This window comes from Alligator sinensis, unplaced genomic scaffold, assembly GCF_000455745.1.
Source record: "Alligator sinensis unplaced genomic scaffold, ASM45574v1 scaffold701_1, whole genome shotgun sequence".
Lineage (NCBI taxonomy): Eukaryota > Metazoa > Chordata > Crocodylia > Alligatoridae > Alligator > Alligator sinensis.
In genome coordinates, this window is record NW_005841915.1 from 3,568,860 (window position 1) to 3,589,986 (window position 21,127).

At 43.3% G+C, this 21,127-nt stretch overlaps 1 protein-coding gene across 1 annotated transcript in view; it reads left to right on the forward strand.

Moving 5' to 3' along the window:
- The first annotated feature begins 8,311 nt into the window (after positions 1-8,311).
- WDR7 (WD repeat domain 7) overlaps positions 8,312-21,127 on the forward strand; it is a 312,876-nt gene continuing 300,060 nt past the window's right edge. The window contains 6 exon segments of the mRNA XM_025198163.1: positions 8,312-8,330; positions 8,578-8,749; positions 10,420-10,526; positions 15,157-15,235; positions 15,785-15,959; positions 16,725-16,801. Coding sequence (XP_025053948.1) covers positions 8,591-8,749; positions 10,420-10,526; positions 15,157-15,235; positions 15,785-15,959; positions 16,725-16,801 — 597 coding nt within the window. The 5' untranslated portion in view covers positions 8,312-8,330; positions 8,578-8,590.

Here is a 21,127-nt window from a genome sequence, read left to right on the forward strand (position 1 = left end):
AATATTCCTTCCTCCTAGAACTATTTGCCATTTCTTCATTTGAACGTGAAGATCTCAGATTGGTCTCTTTGGTCATCTGTGGACTCACCAGTAACTTACCTATTTACTGGAAGACTGTCATCCTCATATCGAGGAACTGATGCTGCCAGCATATAAAATATTTTAGCATATTTTGAAGACTTCCATAGCTGTTAAGAAGGGATAGAGACTGGCATTTGAAGTAAACTGTCGCGGGGCACCTTGTTGCCCCGCTGCTAGAGAGGGGAAACTGCTGGGGGAAAAGCCCTAGCAGGGATAATGAGTGCAGCTGTGAGTTGCCAGGGCAACCCCAGATAGATTAACTCACACCTGACAGCGGTCAGCTGGTAATTTAGGGCAGGGCCTGGCCCTCATAAAGCCCAGGGCTGAGGCCAGGCTGGCAGTTCTCTGCCAGCGGCCAGAGAGGCAGGAGCTAGGATGCAAGCACTGTAGGAACCGTTCTAGCAGAGTAAAGGATGGTGGCTCCGGGAGATTGGAGCAATGTTGTTATAGCCAGGCGGCCTTAAGTTAAGTTGTAGCCAGGAGGCTTGTGGTTTTGTTGTTGTTGTTTATTACACTGGTGGCAAGGGTGAGGCTATAAGGGGTTGGAGGAGGCCTCATAGGGACCCCAGAGGGGTGGGGCCCCTAGCGCCAGTGAGGGCACAGTATTTTCAGGAGGGGAACCCCAGTGGTGTGGGAGCCCCGGCGCCAGTGAGAGCGCGGCATTGTTAGGGAGCCCCAGTGGGGGCACAGCGACCCCCAGAGAGGGGGTGGCATTATTAAGGAGCCCAGCGGGGGCACAGCAAGCCCAGAGAAGGGGCGATAGTATCAGGAACCCCGGCGCGGGCATGTAAGGTCCCAGAGAAGGGGGACTATTGAGAAGCCCGAGACGGGCGTAGCGAGCCTGGCTGTAGGCTAGTACGGCAACAGCTCTCAGAGAGGGGCAGGGTGCTGTGGTGGACCCTGACGGAAGGGGTTGGCAGGACAACACCCCAGGAGGAAGGCCAGGTGCTGCCCGGCAAAAGGGGATAGCGGCGCGGTGAGCCTGGATAAGAGAGGGTAGCCATGCGGTGGGCCTAAAGGACCGGAGACTTAGTAGGAAGTCCCGTAGCAGGCTAGATTATTTTAGAGAAGGCCCAGAGTGGGCTCAACGAGAGTCCCCGTGAGGGGCCTTATATTAGAGAAGGCCCGGGAGTGGGCTAGACCACAGAGGAGGCCCAGGGGGGCGGGCGTGTATTTTGACAGACCAGCGTCCAGTACATCTGCGAGGGTTGGGGCGTGGTATTAGGGGTTGGTAGGAGCCACTTGTAGCCCATAAGGCTAGGGTGCCTGGAACGCACCCAGTGTACAGGGAGACCCCTGGTGGGTCCGGGAGAACACGGGGACGGAAGTCCCAGCTAACCGTGCCTAGAAGACGTAAGGTAGCCTCCCAATTTAACTCAAGATCAAAGACGCGGGCGAGAATAGAGGGTGCCCTTGGGCCGAATAGGCACGGAGAGGGGGCCTTAAGGAGATCACGGCCCTCCGGTAGGACTCCGCCGTGACATAAACCAACACTGAAGTTTCTGTATTTTAGACTTTATTAATGAATGTCTCTCAATTTTCTAATTTGGCACAATATCACTTAAGATAGCAAGTGGATTTTCTATATCTTTTGTTTTGTTTTTAAAGGAAATATTTATTGACTTTTGCCAACCCCCTCAACCTCCCACCACCCCCGAACCTTGAAGTGCTACTTTCTTGAAATTTAGGTGTTTTTCTCACACTTTTCTTTGCATACCTCATGTGAAACAGTTATGGTTTTCACCACAAGACGCCTTGCAAAGCTTTATACATACTTGTTAAGGTTGTGGATATAACTGCTCAATACACAATTACTTCCATAATTGGGAACTAATGTTTTGAATTGTGCAAAAACTAACCATCAGGATGAAGGTAGAATTAGCTCGCAGTGTTTTGAACTTACTCAATAGCAGGGCAATGTGGGACGCAGGATGTAGGTTGGACCACAGGCACAGAGATACAAGGGGTGATTGGGGGTGTGTTTATTGGGTTGGGAACAGAAGGAGAAATTACCAGGTCTTAAATTAGTCCCTCACATGCCCTTAAAGATTGTACATTTGGTCTGGAAGAGAAAAATTTTGTTTCTAAGGGTTTATGTTAGAACTGTGACTTAAGGTTGTGCAGGAGATCTAGACTAGAGAAGGGTTGAATATATTTGAAAAGGCCTAATGCTGCTGTCCCATTTCCTGGCACAGTGTGTTTTGCAGACATTGAAGTGCCTGGAGATTCTGGGAGGGAGCAAGAGAAGTTTGAAGGGGGGAAAAGTAAATACAGACTGCACTGGTTTTGAAGTTGTTTCGGTGTATTAAAAAAAACATTCTTTTTCCCGAAGACTTTTTTCCCCTTTTTCCAATAGTTAGGTACCACTGGCAGTTTTGGAGCTGTGTTTAAAAACTGAACTCTCCAGTTGGAGGAAGAGGAAGTACAAGTATTAGAATGGGAGATTTGGAATCCAGTTTTTACTTTCAACTTCAATGCCACATTCCAGGTCCTTCAAAAATTGCCAGAGTCCTCCATGAAAAAGATACAGATAATTAAAATGTGGTATTGCACTGTGGAATTCATTTCCCTTCTGCTTTTTGAGTATTTGTTAGTAGGTGCAACATTTATCTGTTTACTGTAGTTTGTCATCACTGATGTAAAAAAAATATTGATTGCTTACTAGTATTAAAGGAGGTTGTCTTACATGCGATGTATTTGGTGTTTGTTAATGCTAGAGAAGCCATCCTATGTTGTTTTAGCTCATTTTCATCATCAGTTAACATGACTTTGTGGTGCTTTTTGAAAATGAAGTTCTTAATGAAGTTATTGAGATACCATAATAAAAAACTGGAAGAAAACAGGTAGCTATGAAGATTAGTTCCTCTCTTTTGTAAACAACTTAATGTTGGGATTCTGAGTATATTTGTTCTGTGTTCAAGTACAAAGCTTTAAAATGTTACTATTCTTTCTTGTAGAAGTGTGTGAAGTTTCATTGGCTGTTCCGGTTTAATTTCTTTTTTTCAGATAAAGAAGCTTAAGTTTGCATCTGTTACACTGTTCATAGGTTGTAAATATTACTTTCCCCTAAATCTTATGGCTGTTACCTAACTTTTACTTAAATATCATGAGGTTCTTTTTTTTCTAAGTTTATAGAAATAGCTGATTTAAAACATTTAGTTTACACACAAACATTGGCAACAGAGAAAATATAAGTCCTGTGCTTTAATAAAGAGATTTCTGCATTAACTGAAAAATGCTGTGATACTAGGAAATGACTTAAAGGCTGAGTTACTGCAAATATAGACTCTGCTATCTGTTTCTTGGGGTTTAAGGAAATATAAGGGCGTGTATACTGTACATTATGGAAAATAATGTTCTACCCTTTTAGGATTATCAGTGTCTTTTATCTATTGAGGGATTACCATGTCCATTTTTTTTCTTCAAAATTGTAAGCAGCTAGATTATTTTCACAGTGAGGTACCACTTACTGAGTTGCACAAACAATACAGAAATTTTGGGTAATTATCATGAAATCAAGAGTTTTAGTATGGTTTCTGAGTCAATGTTCTGCCTAATCATAGAAGTGAAAAGACAGGGGTGTATGCTTGTATGTATGAGAGTGTATGGGTAGAAACCTGGTTTCACAACTAGCACCAGCTGAGCTTTTTATTCCTTTTTTTTTTTTTTCTTTTACAATTGGTTGGGGTAAAGGATTGACTTCCTGGGAGGCAGAGAGTTCTTTAGGAAGGTGAAACTATAGCTCAGATATTGTAGGACTGCAGTAAGTCCTGACTAGGAAGATTTTCCACTTCTGTTGCTGATTTTAAGTTGTGTATTTGTGGCTATTGGTTATGTTTGGTATAAATATTAGCTGTTATAGAGAAAATCTTATTAACTGCAGTGGTTTGTTTTTTTTTTAATCATTCCACCAATATACAAGTCACTTATGTTTACGTCTGCATTGTGATTTGTTGCAATTCTCTTATTCATATTGCTTTGAAAACCTGTTTTGTTAACAAAAGTGGTTCAGATTAACTTGCTCTCACATGGGTACTTTTTCAATATTGCTTTTTATTAGTTAACAGGAAAACATCTGGAGGATTTAGGGTTGTGGTTTTTTTTATTATATAAATTACATTATGATGTAGTGGCAAGATAGGTAGGCAAGATAAAATTGATCAGGCATATTGCTATAAAAACTCATTCTGATGTATAATTATACTTTTTATGTTGGTTTTGCATTATCTTTATTCATTACCTTTTTTTAAAGAAGTATGGTTTAGTCTAATCACATACAAGAAACAGCCTGTCAAAAAAGCCTGTTTCACAATTATTGACTCCTTATGTTGCTTTGGACTTCACAGAAATTTGCCACTTGGTAGATCTGATTTGCTCTTTAGAAGTTTCATGCTGTTCTTTTTCCTTTATTTATGTATATCTGAAAGTTCACTTACAGCCCATTATTCATTTATAAATGTTATAGTGTTGTATCTCTCTAGTCATGTGCTTTGTTGTTTTCACCATAAATGAGATGACAGGTACTAAAACGCATCCTAAAGAATGCTTATTTTTAGCTAAGTTTAATAAATGAAATGAGCTCTGTAACGTTTCTTGGCTTAACCCAGTGATGGCCAATTTATCTGGCCCTATGGGTCAGATAAGTGGCACAGGGCTGGTCCATAGCAATGAATGCTGCCCCTGCTCTCCCACCACCACATTTTCAGACCTGTGGGCAGTCCCACGGGCCAAATGACATGGCTCCACAGGCCCAATCTGGCCTGTGGCCAGATACCTTGGTCACCCGTGCTTCCTGCAACCAGTTCTGTGATGCAAGCATCATAATGTAGAAAACTGAAGCTTTTGAGGAAGGATGATTGCTATCCAAGGGTTGCTTCTGGCAAGTTGGTGATTCCAAACACAACAGGCAGTTCCTTTTTCTCAGTCAGCCTTTTTCCCCATCTTTTCCCACTAAATGCTCTAGTAAAGGTGTTACAGCTTAAACTGAAATACAGTTTAGTGTTGAGACTCTGAATCTGTCTCTAAAATGAAATGGATAAGGAAAGTCAGTCATTCCTGACAGACTCTTTCTTTGCTTGTATATTTTGTACTTATTACATTTTAACAATTAGAAGAAAATATTAGGAACTACAATGACTTTTGTGTACTCTTGTCTAGTTTTAAAAAAAACAAAACACCTTGTATTTATAGTTTACTTTTACTCTGTACTGACTTCATGCTTGATTGGTCTAAACATGTTCCATGCCAAAGGGGAGATATGCAGTTCAGATAGCTTCTGTTTACATCAATCCTTTGCTCTCCATGGAACTGGAAAGAAATTGACAAACTCGGCTTAAGCCAGATTTAACTATGACTGATTTCAAGCGTGCGATTATAAACACTTCAAAGCGATGAGCAAATGTGTAGCAATATTAAGGCTAAAAGTAATTTTTCGGTTAAGCGTTCTAAATGTGTTTTAGAATGCATGGTATTTTCTTCCCGCCACCAAGAAATCATTGATTTATACAAGCTTAAGATTTGTTCAGATAATGTGTTGCCATGTTTACAGCACATTAATAAAATACTAAGTTTAAGGTACACAAAAGTAAATGGGTGTTAGGTAGCATCTGCAATAGTAGGTCAGTAGTAGTGATGTGATATTAGTGCATCATCATGGACCCAGACTAGTCTAATTTAATTAAGACACAAAGGGCGCATCAACACAAGATGCTATGGTGCTGTAACATCCATTGGCAAAAACCATGATGCCGCCACTACATTGCCATAGCAACATACTCCCTCGTTATAGCGCATTGCTATGGCAACGTAGTGGCCAAAAATAACCGTACACAGTCATGCAGTAACAAATGATGGTGCAGTAAGAAAGGTGCCATACAGTAATGTGTATCTATGACCAATTAGTAGTTCCTTATTATGTGTTCTTTTGCGAGTGTGATTCTGTTTTGAAAAATGACTGGAAACCTGTAACGCAATGTTTTTATAGATAGACTTCTAACTGTTGGCCAGGCAAACTCAGAGACCTTAGTTTGTGCCATGCTTGTATTACTGTTATGGGTATGGACAGGCATTCAGTTACAGTGCTGAGAATTCAGCCTAACAGAGCTCCCCTGTCTGGGCATACTGATAAGTTGATTGGCAGGACCAGGCAGGGGGCAACGGTGCTGGGACTCCCTGTCAGCATGATACTGGGAAAGCTATCAGAGCTCCCACTCCTTTCCCCTCAGAGTAGGAAGAGGAGAGTGGGGGGACTCTAGGGCCCTGATGCACATTGCAGTTAAGATATGATTAATAGGTTAATCGTGCCTTAAATAATAACTGGCTACACATTCAAATCAATTTAGGACATGACAATATAGTCAGTAAGTCACAGTTATTCCACATGTAACAACTTTGACTTCTTTGTATTGTACCTCTAATTGAACATGTGATGGGTTGGGGCTGACTCATGACAGATCCCAACACTCAGCTGAGTGTCAGGCTCCAGCATGGGGCAGCCCCAGGGTCCACAACATGGCTGTCCCCCACCTAATTGGGCTGGGGGTAGAACTAGTTCATGAACCCCAGACCTCCACCCAACCTGTGGAGTTGGGGGGGTGGGGGGAGGTGCGGTGAGCCGCCTTTCCCCCTCCCCTCCCCCATGTTGGGCTTCCTGCACCCAGACATTGAAAAACCACACATGCAGCTGGGTTGCACGCATGATTTTCTGACATCCCTTGTGCCCTGGGATCAAGGAGCCTGTCCGCAATCCTAAGGTCCCTGTGCTCTGGGGATGTCAGAAAAGCACATGTGCAGCCCAGCTGCGCACACAGTTTTTAAAAGTCCCAGTGGGACAGGACCCTGGGATCAGGGAGAGGCGCTCCAATCCCAAGATCCCCATATGTTTGGACCTATAAAACTATGCATGTCACGCAGCTGGGCAGCACATGTAGCTTTTACTCATCCTGGTGCATGGAAACCCTGGGATCAGGGTGCAGCAGCCCGGGATGAATAAAAATCACATGCGTCACCCAGCTGACATTTTGACAATCAGCTGTTTGTCAGCTGAGGCTGAGGATTGCCCTGGGGCCAGTCCCCAACCCCAGCTGACTATTGGCTGCCTGCTTTCAACTTACTAGTGCAGGAGGAGCCTGGGATTACACTTGCCAGTATGTTGTGCTTAGGATGCTCATGGCAGGAGATGCAATTGTGATCACAGATCAGATCCCATCATGCCTTTAAGGAACGTCTGTGAGTGGCCTATGATACTTGTGGTCCTAGGGACCCTTATATACATTGAAAGTCTATAGGGGTTGCATACAGTGCTAGAAAGTTTTTTCTGTCTCTGGAGAAACTGCTGTTTGAAATGGCTAAAGTTTTCTGGTGGGGTCGCCACATTTTTCTTAGCATGAGCCCCTTGAATGCCTGTACATTCTCTCTTGTGCCCCTAAAAGGGCATATTCATTGCTAGAGATATAATGCTTGTCCATAGCTTAAAATTAGGCAAACGTGTGACAGTTATTTCTGGCTTATAGACATTGGGGGCTATAAGGGACCTCACAAGATTGAGTCCAACCCACAATCAGCCAATAGTCAGCTGGGGTTGGGGTTAGCTGATATTCAAAAGTCACCTTGCAATTTATGTTTCAGTATCATCAATGAAGTTCCAAGGGTAAAATTTTCCCCTGGGTTACAACTGTGCAACACTTGTCTTTTAATACAAGACCTGGGCCTTCAATTAGAAGTTGGTTAAACATTATGTTAAAGATGTGCAAACCAGAATCCATTATATTCTCTAATAGCTTTGTTAGAGTTGCAAGAATAACATGAGAAAAAAAAACAGTAAGGATTTTACAGAACAAATATGACTGTAATGATACTCTCAGTTGCATACTAAGTACACAAGGAGCAAGTCTGAATAAGAAAGTATTTGTAGTGTTAAACCACACTTTGATATAACTACTATTTTTAATATCTTCCTTATGGAAAAACTCCTGTAACATTCTTATAAGGTAGTGCTAAAAATTGCTTCACGTTCCCATCTCTTTTACAGGAGAGGTCACGTACACTACCTGTTATGCCAACATGAGTAGAGAATTGAGAGAGCCACTGATTAAACAACAAGAGAGCAGTTAATTCTTAACTTGGTGCCTTCCAGGAGCACGGTAGTTTTATATGCTGGTGTTGTGGGCTGTGAGACCCAAGTTATACTTGCCTATCTCAGAATTTTATTTTCCAGACTCTAGAAATAATGGAAAATGCAGTCGAGACAGGTAAGAGGTGTTTTAGAGGAAATGACGCACTAGTAAATGAATGAACCCTGTCTCCATTCTAGTTTCTTCAGTTCTTAAAACTGAGAGTTACAGAGGAGCACAGGTTATTTATGGTTTGGGGTTCTCCTGGTTTAAATTGCAAGGTGACTTTTTTGAAAATCAGGCTAAGCAACTGCAAACTGAAAACAAGTGACACAATTGTATGAAAACTTATCTTTGGTATTTATGATCTTGATGAAATTTACAGGTGTGAAAGCAAAATGGCAGGAAATAGCCTTGTTCTACCTATTGTCCTTTGGGGTCGCAAAGCACCCACTCACTGCATATCAACCCTTCTGTTAATGGATGATGTGTCAATGATTGTCACAGGATGCCATGATGGACAGATATGTCTCTGGGACCTTTCATTAAATCTGGAGGTGAGTTGAAACTCTGTGCATCGGAAGTTCTGATTAATGACTTTATCCTTTTGGGTCATGTGCATTCCAGAATGCACATAATTGTTTTCTTCACATTTGCTCTTTCATCTCTACCCTCCTCCCTTTTTCCCCCAAAATGCTTTGCATTATGAACAGTTCACCATGATACAATAGGTTTAGGTTGTTGTAAGTACTCCAGTAGCCAGCTTAATTTACATTGTAGTGTTTTTAGCGAAGTTACCTTAAGTTCCAAGCTTTTTTTAAAACATTAAATAGAACAGAACAGAACAAAACTAAGTTTGCTGGTTGTATAATTTCATGCTTTTTAATTTCATGCCTAGCAATCAGAATTAAGAGTTTGAATATCACCATTTTACATGTTGTCGTTGTAGAAACAATTCAAGTATAAAAATGTAACACAGAAAATTGTTGAAACTAGCTGAAATATGACGTGTTGCAATCACTCATTTCCTGGTCTTAGGCTTTGGAGAGAACTGCTAGATCAATTTGACATGAACGATCAATGTGTAGGTATGGAGGAGAGAAGCATTTTCTCTTCTCCTTTAGTCACTTTTTGGAACAAGTAAATACTGGCCTCAACTATAGCTGTTCTCAGTTCCTTCAGTTGCTTTTCCAAACCTTTTTCTACATGAGCTAATGTTAGCAAGAGTAATTAATTTTTAAAGTAATTGTTTTCCTCCTTCTCGTGATTTTTCTAGGCACCAGAGCCATAGGCTTATGTTTCCTTCAAACCAGTAGTAGCCACCAGTAAAAATGGGCACCTGATTTCAGGAACCTGTGTTTAAAGTTTTTAAAAATACTTGTGTGTTGTTATTGTTCAGTGTCAGTTTCCATAGAAACTGACTTAGAAAGATGGCTACCAGGTTGCTTACAACCAGACTGCTTGCTTGCATATTTCCATTTCTGGCTTTCAACTGAAAGCTGCAAGTGTCTATCCTAAATCAGCTCCTATGGTTTTTTATAGTGGCTTATTTGCATGCAGAAAGTCCCAAACTGTGAAGGAGAATAGTAGTATGATTTTCTAGCAAAAGCAGTACCATACATTAGGGAAGCTGTACTGCATTAATGCAATTCCCAAACTCAGAGGGGCTTGCTTTCTGAACCCATGCCTCAGAAATGATATATGCTATGCAAGTGCCTATGATAAAAAAGCACTGGGGAGAGGTGTAGTTTATCAAAGGAAATGATAACTATAGGGCATGAACTAAGGATGGTCTTTCATAAATTGTGATCTAGCTTTTCTTTGTTTAATCTTTAAAACTCATTTTGGAGAGAGTCATATGCTGACTTGATTTAATAAATAATGCATTAATCCTTATAGCAATACAGCATGGTCCCTCCTTTTGATATATACAAATATGGCAGTGATCCAAAATGTTGGCAGAACAAGTTGAGTAAAAGCTTTCACACATACCTTTGATCCAGCCCCTGTTGGAAACTGGTTCTCTTGCATAACAGACCAGCATTTCACGTAGTTAACTCCTAGTATAATTCACTTTTAAAATATTGTTTCCATACGTGTGCTACAAATGTGTGCATCTAATGTAATATTTATTTAAACCTTTGGAAAGCTTTTTTTCCGGTTAAGTGATTAAGTGCTTTGTTAGTACATACCCTGTGCTTACTCTATACTTTGTTTCTGATTATAGATTAATCCCAGAGCTCTGTTGTTTGGTCACACAGCCTCAATTACTTGTTTGTCCAAGGCCTCTGCCTCCAGTGAAAAACAGTATATAGTGAGTGCATCTGAAGGCGGGTGAGTTTTTGTTGTTGTTGTTTTTTTCCCCTACAGATTGATTGATTGATAAAAACTAATGGAAATTAGAGATGGGAGAGAGATCAGGTCACTGACAGTGGGTCATCTTTTTCCATTGTAGGTTTGTTTCTTGTAGTGTCTTTATCTGGTCAGGGGTTAGCAGTCTTTTGGCCGTATGGCCTACCCCATTGCAACCCAATCCTTCTCTGAAGACCATAGGTCTCTGCTCTCCTGGAGCAGCCAGTTGCCCAAGTTTACCTTTGCCATTGATCTCTAACGCCTCCGCATCAAGCGTATGCAAAAGGGTATGGAGCAGCAGGCTCAGCAGAGAGGATGGGTGGCACAGCACAGTTCTGTGTCACCAATTTGCCCTGTGCCAGTAAGAGCGTAGATTGCTGACCCCGTGTCCAGTCTGTTGTCCAACCTGTTTTATATTATTCTGAGCCAGTCTGAGAACCTGATTCTTGAACTTTTTTGCCAGCAGTCACCTTTACCTATTTCAGTGGCTGCTGCTTTTTCTTTGCAATGAAACCAAATTTAACTTTCATTGTATAGCCAGTTCATCTATCCATTGATTTTTGGGAGACCACTTTAAATCAGAGTTATCAAGAGGGAGCTGTTTTACTCATCTTCCCTCTGCTTGTCAATGGTGACACTCTCAGTGGGTTCAATAGGACCAGGATAAAGTTCTAATATAGAGTTTTGGGGTTCATCTTCTGCTGACGAATATTTATTTTCCATTTATTTTCTTAAGTTTATCATCTTATTCATATTTGCTACTGATTTCACATTCATTCACTATTGAAGCTTTTCTTGTCTATTATGGGAACTGATACTTCAGATATAAAGTAAAAATAAGTGTATTACTAGCTAACAGGGATGATTTGTCATCAAAATGTGAAGGATTTAATCTCACAAATCCTGTTTGCATTAAAGGAATTTCTAGTCATACAATTAAATTACATGGCAGCAAGCTGAAAATTTGCCCTGTAATGTAAGCAATGCACCAATTTAAAAGAAATCATGGTATAGTAACTGGAAAGAAAAACATTGTATACCTCAAAATCAAGTGATATATTAGTAAAATGCATATCCTGTATTTGAACTACTTTAGTCCTAGATTTTAAGTTGGTAAAATTTCTAGAAATTAAGAAAAAATACTGTAATATGGAAATAGTTAAAATAGGTTCAATGTTTTGGCTTCTGACTTGGGCAACAGTTAAAAGAGTAGCTTAATATAACAGGTCAGGATCCCAGGGGTGGCTGTGATGTCCCCTAGTGCTTTGTGATTGTGCCAGCTCTGACCCAAGGGCCTTATCTCGTCTGCCATGCCTTCTTGGTAGAAATAATAAATAGGGAGGCTGCCCACGAGCCTTTGCAGAGCCTCAGTCCCACTGAACCCCACTAGGCCATGCTGGTCCTCGGTCCCCTTGCTGGGGCCCTCTCCAAGACGGTGCCTCACAAGACACCTCAAGCCTTATGGGTTAATTGCGTGGCTGCAAACCTTCCCTGCACCATGCCTGTGGCTCGTGGAAGTTACATGGATGTTATCTCTGGGGCCTCAGCCTACTCCGCTTCTGTCCCTTTAATCTCGCTAGGCTGGCTTGCCAAGGCCCACTACATTGGAGCTGGCTTTGAGGCACTTTCTTCAACCCACCTAAGTCTGTCAGGATCAAAAAGGGGACCCTATTCATTTAAGTATCCTACTATTTTTGGTCAGTGTTCATAGAAAATATCAAGTTTAGTTGTTTGTCTTAGTTATAACAGCACACTATTTTTCTTTCCTACCCCATTTCCAGTAACATTCTTAGCTTCCCCATGTGATTTTGACCTTTAAGGATTTGACTATGAGGATTTATATTTTCCCATCTCTTGTTCCCACCAAAATCTCTCAAGACTCACAAGGAACAGTCACCATCTCTCTTTGAGCTATGTTCCAGTTAGTTTTCATCTGCCTGAAAGGCTTTTACAAAGGTCATGTTGACAAGAGCAGCTGTCTATTCTTGAGGGAATTTTGCATAATTCATCCTTCAGTTTCTTTGAGCACAGAAACAAGTTATTATTAAAACAAGTTCTTAAACATTAAAAAAATGTTTACTTTAGCACAGACCTTAGTACTGAGAATGGATTAAAGCAGAAATTGTTTTACATCTCAATTTTCTCAGTTATAGCCTAGGCTGTTTACAAATGTACAATTCTAGTGGGTTCTGGGAGAGGAAGCAGATATTTAGTCTGGAACCGCACCCTTCTCCCTCCCTTGCTGTTTGTGCCTTCCCAAGATTGGTGTGATCCTTGTCTGGGGAAAACTTGGGTTGGGAAGGACTGCAGCAGTGGGGCAAAGCTCCCCGCCTGCAGCTCTTTCTGGAAACTCCAGTGTGAGAAATGGGCAGGGGGATGGACTGCTCCTTGTGCTCAGCTCCCATCACCCAAGCAGACAAAGTAGTGTGGCAAAGCCTCTGCAGTGGCGGGTTAAGCTTTATTGGGGCCCTGGGTAAACAGAAAATTGGAGGGCCCCCACCAACCAAGGGCAAATTCCCTCTGTACCTGCCAGGGGGCTGTGGCTTGGCCCACCCAGCTTCCTTGGCATGTCCAGGGCAAGCCAGGAGGTGCGAGCACTGCTGAGTTGAAGGTGGCCCTGACTTGGCCTGGCCCCTCCATCTGGCAGGTGTTGCACAGTCAGTAGGGCTGTGCGAAGCTTTGGTAGCCGATTCTATTCAGAGGAAATTTGGCCCGATTCGGGGGCCAAATCTCCAAATCCGAATTGACTCAGGAGACCGATTAAAAGGTCTGAATTGAATTGGAAGCCTCCAATTTGATTTGGAGAGATTTGGCGCTGATTTGGAGATTCGGCCATAGACTTAAATAGGCAGCAGTCCTCAACCACGCTAGACACAGCTGCCTCCAGCTGGTAAGTCTGTTGTGGTGGGCAGAGGGGTGAGGGAAGGGGGCAGGTCAATGCCCCCACAATGAGGGAAGGATTGGGGCTGGGACAAGCTGCCCTGCGGGGGCACGGAACTCAGGAAGGGGGGCTCCTGCCATTGCGTGCTAGCAGTCTGGGAGGGCATGGGAGTGGACATGTGCCCCCAGATTTGCGTGGAGCAGGTTGGGCCGGGCTGATCTTCTGACAAGCCGTGGAAGGCACTGGGAGCGGGGGCTATGCCCTCCTGCTGCTCACCCAGCCAGGGTGGGGAGGCGCAGGACGGTGCTGCTGCACTGCCTCAGAGAAGCAGCACACAGTGGCGGAAGCTGCTCCAACCTCCCCACGCCTCCTGGACGAGCCATGGCTTTGTCCTGCCACGCCTTTCTGGGCGAGCAGTGGCAGGGCATGGGAGCAGGTGCATGCACCCGGATTGGGGAGGGGCTGGTGGCAGGAGCTATGGAGAATTTTAGGGTGGTTGGAGCCCCCACTCCACTGCACTCTGTGGGGTGGGCGGAGCCAGAACTGTGCCTGGGGCTAGCTGCATGGAGCGCAGCCTTGGCTCCACCCGCCCTGTGGAGGGCAGCCCAGTGACGAGTGGCTGGGGCTAACTTCCTGGTGTGTAGCCTGACCCAGCTCACCCTGTGCAGATCCAGGGGCACACGCCCACTCCCATGCCCTCAGAGACCAGCGGCCCCCTCCCTGAGTCCCGTGCCTCCTGCCCCAGCTGGGCAGCTTGTCTCAGCCCCAATCCCTCCCTCACTGAGGGGCATTGATCTGCCCTCTTCTAGGCCCCTTCATCCCTCCACTCACCACAACAGATTTACCAGATGGAGGCAGCTGTGTCCAGTGTGGCTGAGGACTGCTGCCTGTTTAGTCTATGGCCGAATCTCCAAATCAGCGTGAAATCTTCAAATCCGTTTTGATTGAATCGGGACAGTGATTCAAATCACTGAATTGACTCACCGTCCCTCTGAATTGGCGGAATCCGAATCGAATGCTTGCTACTTTGCACAGGCCTAACAGCCAGGGCTGCAGTCCCCCAGCACTGCAGGACAGGCCAGGGCTGGGGCCAGACTGGGGGCTCGGGGGAAGCATGGGCTCTGCACCACACTTGCCTGCTTGCCCGGCCCTGGCAGGGCAGGGCCGGGATGTCCTGTCCCAGTAGCACTGTCGCAGCGGCCCACAAATGGTGAAGAGTGGGACTGGGGCTGCTCATGGGGCCTCCTGGCAACAGAGAGCCCCAGGAAGCCACTGCCACCCTCACGGAGCCCTGCGCCCGCCCCCGCGTAGCCTCTGGGCCTGGCCCAGCTGGGGAAGGAGGTGCATGCTGGCTGCCCCGGATGCCCGCAGCCAGGATGCCTGCCTAGGTCATGCTGCCCCTGGCACCCCAGGGATTCCGTGGTTGGCAGGGGCCTCTGGGCCTTGGCCCCACTGGCCCATGCATTAATCTGCCCCTGAGCCCCTGCTTGCTTCTCACAGTGGGAGCTCTTCAAGGTTTGTTGAAGAAGTAGGCTTGTGAATGATTATGGATTGAAAAAAGTCCCTAAGAATGGGAGGGAAATTTTAAAGGAAGATAATAATTTATTCGACCTAAACATTTGGGATGACACTTCCTTTTTCCAACCAACCAAAATGATGTTTTAATTTGCAAGTCTTTACCCAGACATGTAATTTCTCTAAAATTGGAGTTAATTGCCTGTTGTATTTTAGGGAGATGTGTCTCTGGGATGTGAATGATGGGAGATGCATAGAATTTACTAAATTAGCCTGCACACACACTGGCATACAGGTTAGTACTTCATTTACATAAAAGCTAAAATGCTTGAGAGATTTTTAGATTGTATTTGTATGTTAGAGCAACCATTTAGCTCTTCATTTTATATCTATTACTAATATAAAAGCTGTTATCTTCATATGTTCAATGATCCCAGTTTAGAAACTACTGAACAGTACAAATATATACCTTGCATTTTATTTCTGCGTCATTAAATACCTTAGAGCTTGAAATAGATGCAGTTAGTTTGGCTTTTGAGATAACGTTTTATTTTATCAGGTCAGCAGCACTGTTCTTCACGGGGATCAGCTGGACTGTAAAAATGATTCAGTTAAACTATTTTGTCAGTCACTTCTTTTGTTTTAAAAATGTGATGTTGTACCACAATTCATACTAGGGTAGAGGAGGAAACAGTTTCAAAAGAAATAAAAATGTATAGCCATCTAGCTGGTCTTTACTAAGTGATCGGTTTATTAGGAATTTAACTTAAGAAAATATACACAAAATGCATTTGCTCATGTCCTATGTGGCATCTAACTATGCGTTCTCTTCTTAATAACACAGTTCTATCAGTTTACAGTTGGGACTCAACGTGAAGGGAGGCTGCTATGCCATGGGCATTATCCAGAAATTCTTGTTGTGGATGCTACCAGCCTTGAGGTCCTGTATTCTTTAGTGTCAAAGATTTCTCCTGACTGGATCAGCTCTATGAGTATCATTAGGTCCCACAGAACACAAGGTAACTTTTTTTTTTTTCGTGGAAGGAAAACGCCTGCTTCTCCCCTCCCTCCTGCTGCCCCCAGTTTGTTTAGAACGTCAAGATCTAGTTCTTTTTAAAACAGAAATCCTGGGCTTTGTTATCCTCTGAGCAAGAGGGAGTGAACAAATACCGTGTTGATGAAAGGTAGAGGCTTAACAGTCTGTAAAACTGAGGCTTTTTCATTTTGGATATCTGCAGAATGTGAGTTACTGCTTAGTCTTACATTAGACGTTAACCTTACATCCTTTCCCATGATTTGGCTTCTACTCTCATCCACAGTAATTGCTTCTAGGAGTGGTGGTGCAGTTTAAAAGATTGTAGGTGATAATTGGACAGGATTCTGTGCTCTGGGTTGAAAAAGCTTATTGGGATGCCATGGAGCTTCTCATAATGTATTTGTTATCTGCATGAGCCGTTAAGGATGGCGTCTGACATAGCTATTATGAACTTGGAGTGTATGTAGGGCTTAGGACAGAATGAACCACTTCTTGATCTTCTTTCCTTTCCAGTATGCTTTCTAAGTATGCAATGAACGTATGTATGTTTTTAAAAAAAAGTGAAATTACTGTTTTGTTTTCTGTGCTTATGGTTTGATCATTCTAAAATAATCACCTGAATCTGGAACAAATATTCTGTGAATCTATTAATAAACTTTAATATTGTCCTACCTTTAGCATTTTTTTTTACAAATGTGTAATGTTTGTAATATACATACTCTTTCATTTTATTGTACTTTTTCCCCAGAGGATACTGTTGTGGCAGTTTCAGTGACTGGTATTCTGAAAGTATGGATTGTAACTTCTGAAGTTAGTCGCATGCAAGTAAGCAAAAGAGTCTCTGAATCAGATTTCTTCACGGTATATAAAACATTCCATGAAGCATGAACAATACTTCCCCATCCCATCTAACCTAGGGTGTCTCTTTCATGGCCTCTGTTGTTAAGTCCCATAAGTTTTCCTTGTCTGTGTTATGTTTTGATAGAGAGGTTTCCTTTTGTCAGCCCTTCTTGTGTGTTCTTTCAGTTAACTAGCAGAAATGATTGATCGCATTTGCTTTACCAGTAAAAGCTCCCTTAGTCCTCAAATCATCTGTGAAATTCCCTCAGATGTTACTTTTCTTTGGCCATGACTTATGCCCCCTTTTCAGAAGTCTCACTTAATGTAGTCTAGAGCAGTGGCTCTCAACCTTTTTTGTACCAGGACCCATTTGTAAACATAAATGGCCAGTCCTGACCCAGTGCCCCTCACTTTGCTGCCCCCTGTCCCCAGGCACCAGCCCCCTAGTGTGCGGGGCAAGGGGTGGGTATAGGGCATGGGGAGCCCCAAGCAGCCCCTGGCAGGCTGGAACTCTGCCAGCCTGCAAGGGAAAAGCCACAGGTTTCCATATTTTTCTCCTTTAAAGGAGAGGATCCACTTTTAAAGTTTGTTCACAACCATTTTATATACTATTGCGATTCACATTTGGGTTGAGAAATGCTGGTCTAGAAAGCATCTAATATTAAGTTTGTTCTTTGTGACATTTGTTGGTTTTAAAACTATTCACATCAAATATTTGGGCATGGAGCTTGAGTGCAGCAGGGCATATTCCAATGATGACTTCACTGGCTTATAACTGGAACGGGACTGGATGGGCAGGGTATGCTTCTGAAAGCGCTCTAACCCAGGGATCAGCAATCTGTGACAAAGCCTTTTGATCCAGTTCATGGACATGGGGGCTCAGCACCAGTCACTTTCCCCATAGCACAAGGGAAAGCACCAATTGCAGGCACTTCTTTCTCATTCCAGCAGTGGGTGCTTTTTCCTGCACCAGCATGAGGAAAGGGCTTGCTGCCAGCAGAGAGAAAGTACCTGTTGCCACCTCTTTTCTCCAGTGGGTGCAGGAAAAAGCATCAGTGGCTGGCACTTTTCCTCATGCTGGTGGTAGGCACTATTCCCAACATGGGTGAAAAGCGACAGAGGCAGCTGGGTCCTAGTGCCCACTCACCAGCCTACCTCTGACTAAACTGATTGATGCCATGCTGTGCATACAGCACCACCTAGCATGTATAGATAGTTCCCTGTCTCAAAGGCTAGGAACAGACATTCAGAAAGCCTGAGCCTGAATTGATTCAATCTTTGCAGGTTACTCTAACCTGCCGTGGCTGAACCAGTTTGCAACTGTACATACATTCCCTGTGGAGTGAAGAAATTCAGACACATGCTTGCAGTGGCACAATTTAGAAGCTGGCGGGTGCCAAAGCAGCCCTCCCTTCCCTTCCATACTGCTGAGCTGGCCTCCCTGCTTGTGGGCGGGGGGGGGGGGGGAATGGCGGCCATGCCCTGGCAGGATGCTCTGATTAGGGAGGGGTGTAGATCCCCATTCTCCCTGCACTGTCCCAGGCTTTTCCCTACTTGCTGCTCAAGGGGTGGGAGTGTTGCTAGACCCCAGCCCTGGGCTAGCACTCTGAGGCAAAGTGGGGCACGCAGTGTGTACATCTGCTGATCATACTGAGCTTTATAATCTCCCTCTCCCTGCTTCTTCATACTGTCTGCAAACCTGAGAGGTGAGGAAGCCAGCAGGGGGCTGATAACACACCGTTTATCAACCCATCAACAAAACAAAGGTGTCTCATTAGTTCAAGCTCTTCTTAAACAGCTTTTTCCAAAGAAGGAACCAGAGGGACATTACCAACTGACTTGTTGATTAGCTCCAAAAAGCCCTAAGTGGACTCTGACACTGTTCTGTCTGCCTGTCCCAGTGAAATTGGAGACCCGCACACAAACACCTCTCAGCATTAGCTAGCATACCACATGCCTAGGGTACCTGGGGCTGGGATCTGTGCTCTGGGAGATGGGAGGGAGAGGGGATCCCTGCTTGAGCACCAAGGGGTGGGGTAGGGCTGGGGGAAGCCAGGCAGACCCTGCTGTTCTTGCAGTCTCTGGAACTCTGGCTAGGGAGCAGAGGGGTGAGGCCAGGCCTGTTTTCTGGAGTACAGAGCACAGCCCAGCCCAAGGCTGCAAAGCATCTGGGATGCTGGGGGTCTCTGGTTTAACTTAAACCAAGAAGGGGTCTGGGACAGACATTGCATAAACTGGTTTGACACAAATCAGTTAAGTCTGATACTACATGCAACCAGGTTTATCTTAAACCAGTTTTGGCCATTTTGAAACTGTTTTATGTGCACAGAACCTATGTTCTGTTACAAGCTTAAATCAGTTTCTGATCACTTTAAACCAGTTTATGCGTAATGTCTGTCCCTAGGCAAAGAGCTTGTAATATAAATTACAATAAAAGCAGAGAAAGCTGATTTCCAACAAATCCATCCCTCTCTTTCCGCCCCTCTCCCCTCCCCCCCCATGCTGTTGAAAGGTCTGATGCTCAGAGAGGTTAAGAGGTTTATTCAAGATTGTGCAGTAAATGGGTTGCAGATCCTTGAAATTAATCCAGAAGTCTCTTCTCTCATAATGACTTCTTGATAAAACCCTTTTTGCTTTAGAGTTAGCTCCATTACCCACTCTTAATTTTGCAGATTCCGTTAGATGTGATTTTTAAAGAAAAGTGTGTCCTTTGGGAGAAGATCAATGAAGTGTGTTATGAGAGTCTTCAGTATAGCATGCAGAGCAAAAGGTAGAATTTGTGTAAGTTGCACCTGTTAGAAAGCTGAAAATCGGTGTTACAGATGGCAGTCCTGCCCTTTCTGTGTTACTAGCACCTGAATTGGCAACAATCAGTAAGGATAGAATCTTTCTCTTAAAAAGCAGTGCACTGTTAGTAGGTTTCTGCCATTTTAACTGTCCCCAAACCTTTTTTGCTCTGGATTGCAACCATTAAAATAGGAACATTTCTGCCATTTATTCTTGATGGGAGTAAGGACACCTGATTCCTTTTATGTTAGCTTTCACATTTAGTTCAAATTTAGTTGCTTTAATGCTGAAAGCTGTGTTTCGTTTTGAAATAAATAGATGTCAGTTAGTTTACTGGATATCATGTGAATGTTAGGTGATTTTCTTTTGAAAACCGCTCACTTGCTTAGTGGAACAAACAATTCTGAGAACTAGCTGGAAGCCACAAAAAGAGACCTGTGTGTCACAGGTAGATACAGGGCAGTGTCCAGTTTTTGTGTCCCCTCAGATGAGGGAAAGGAAACAGAGAAACCAGTTCTCTTTCTTCCCATTTAGTAAAGTGGCCAGATCATTGTTTGGAATGATCAGGTATACTGGATGCAGTTGGTATTGAGAAATTTGTATCATAGTCAATGAGATTAATCCGAGGAGCGATTATTGCTAATTGAAAACTTTTCACAATTTATTTAAGGGAAATTAAAAACATTCCCACCACGAGGGGTAAAGGCTGTTCTGAAAATGTGTAGTGCCAAGGTATCATTTTTCTTACTGTTTATCTTGGAGAAGAATGGTGGGATCCCTGAAAGAGTGCAGCTTGAATTTAAAACAAAATTCAACATTTTAAACAACTTAAAATTCAATTTAAAATCACTTTGAGTCTTAACTCCAAGTGTTAACAAAAAGCCACTTAGATTTAAATGTAACTTCTTTCCATTTGTAAAATTTTCTCTGTAGAAAACTGCACTTATATAGTTAATTACTGATTAATATAATCTTTGCTTTTTTCCTATCCTAGACACTTATGCATTATCCGATTATCATATCTGTGTGTACAGTCTTCAATGTATTGATCCTAACAACACTCTCTAGATGGGGAAATACAGTAAAAGTCATTATGATGAACCCCTGTGGGACTAGGGGAAAAGTTCATTAATAGAGAATGTTTGCTGTAATAGGTCTAGTTGATTTGCTGCATCATAATAATGAAAATAAAAATCAATTCCTGCTCTTGGGATGCTAGAAATGGGGAACTTCTTGTAAGTAGAATTTGCTATAATGACATTGTACTGTACCATCATCACCATCAGAGGTCTTAGAAAATCTGTAAATGAGCAAAGTGGAAGAGGGGGTTAAGAGAAAAGGGAGATTAAGAGATTAAGTTCCCCTAACCCAGGGTTGGGCAATTATTTGGGCTGGAGGGTCACTTAGGGAGTTTGGTAAGCTGTTGCAGGGAGTGGGGTGATGCTGACCTGGCCCGCAACAGCTCACTAAAACTCTCCAAGTGGCCCATCGCCCATATAATTGCCCACCCCTGCACCATTCCTG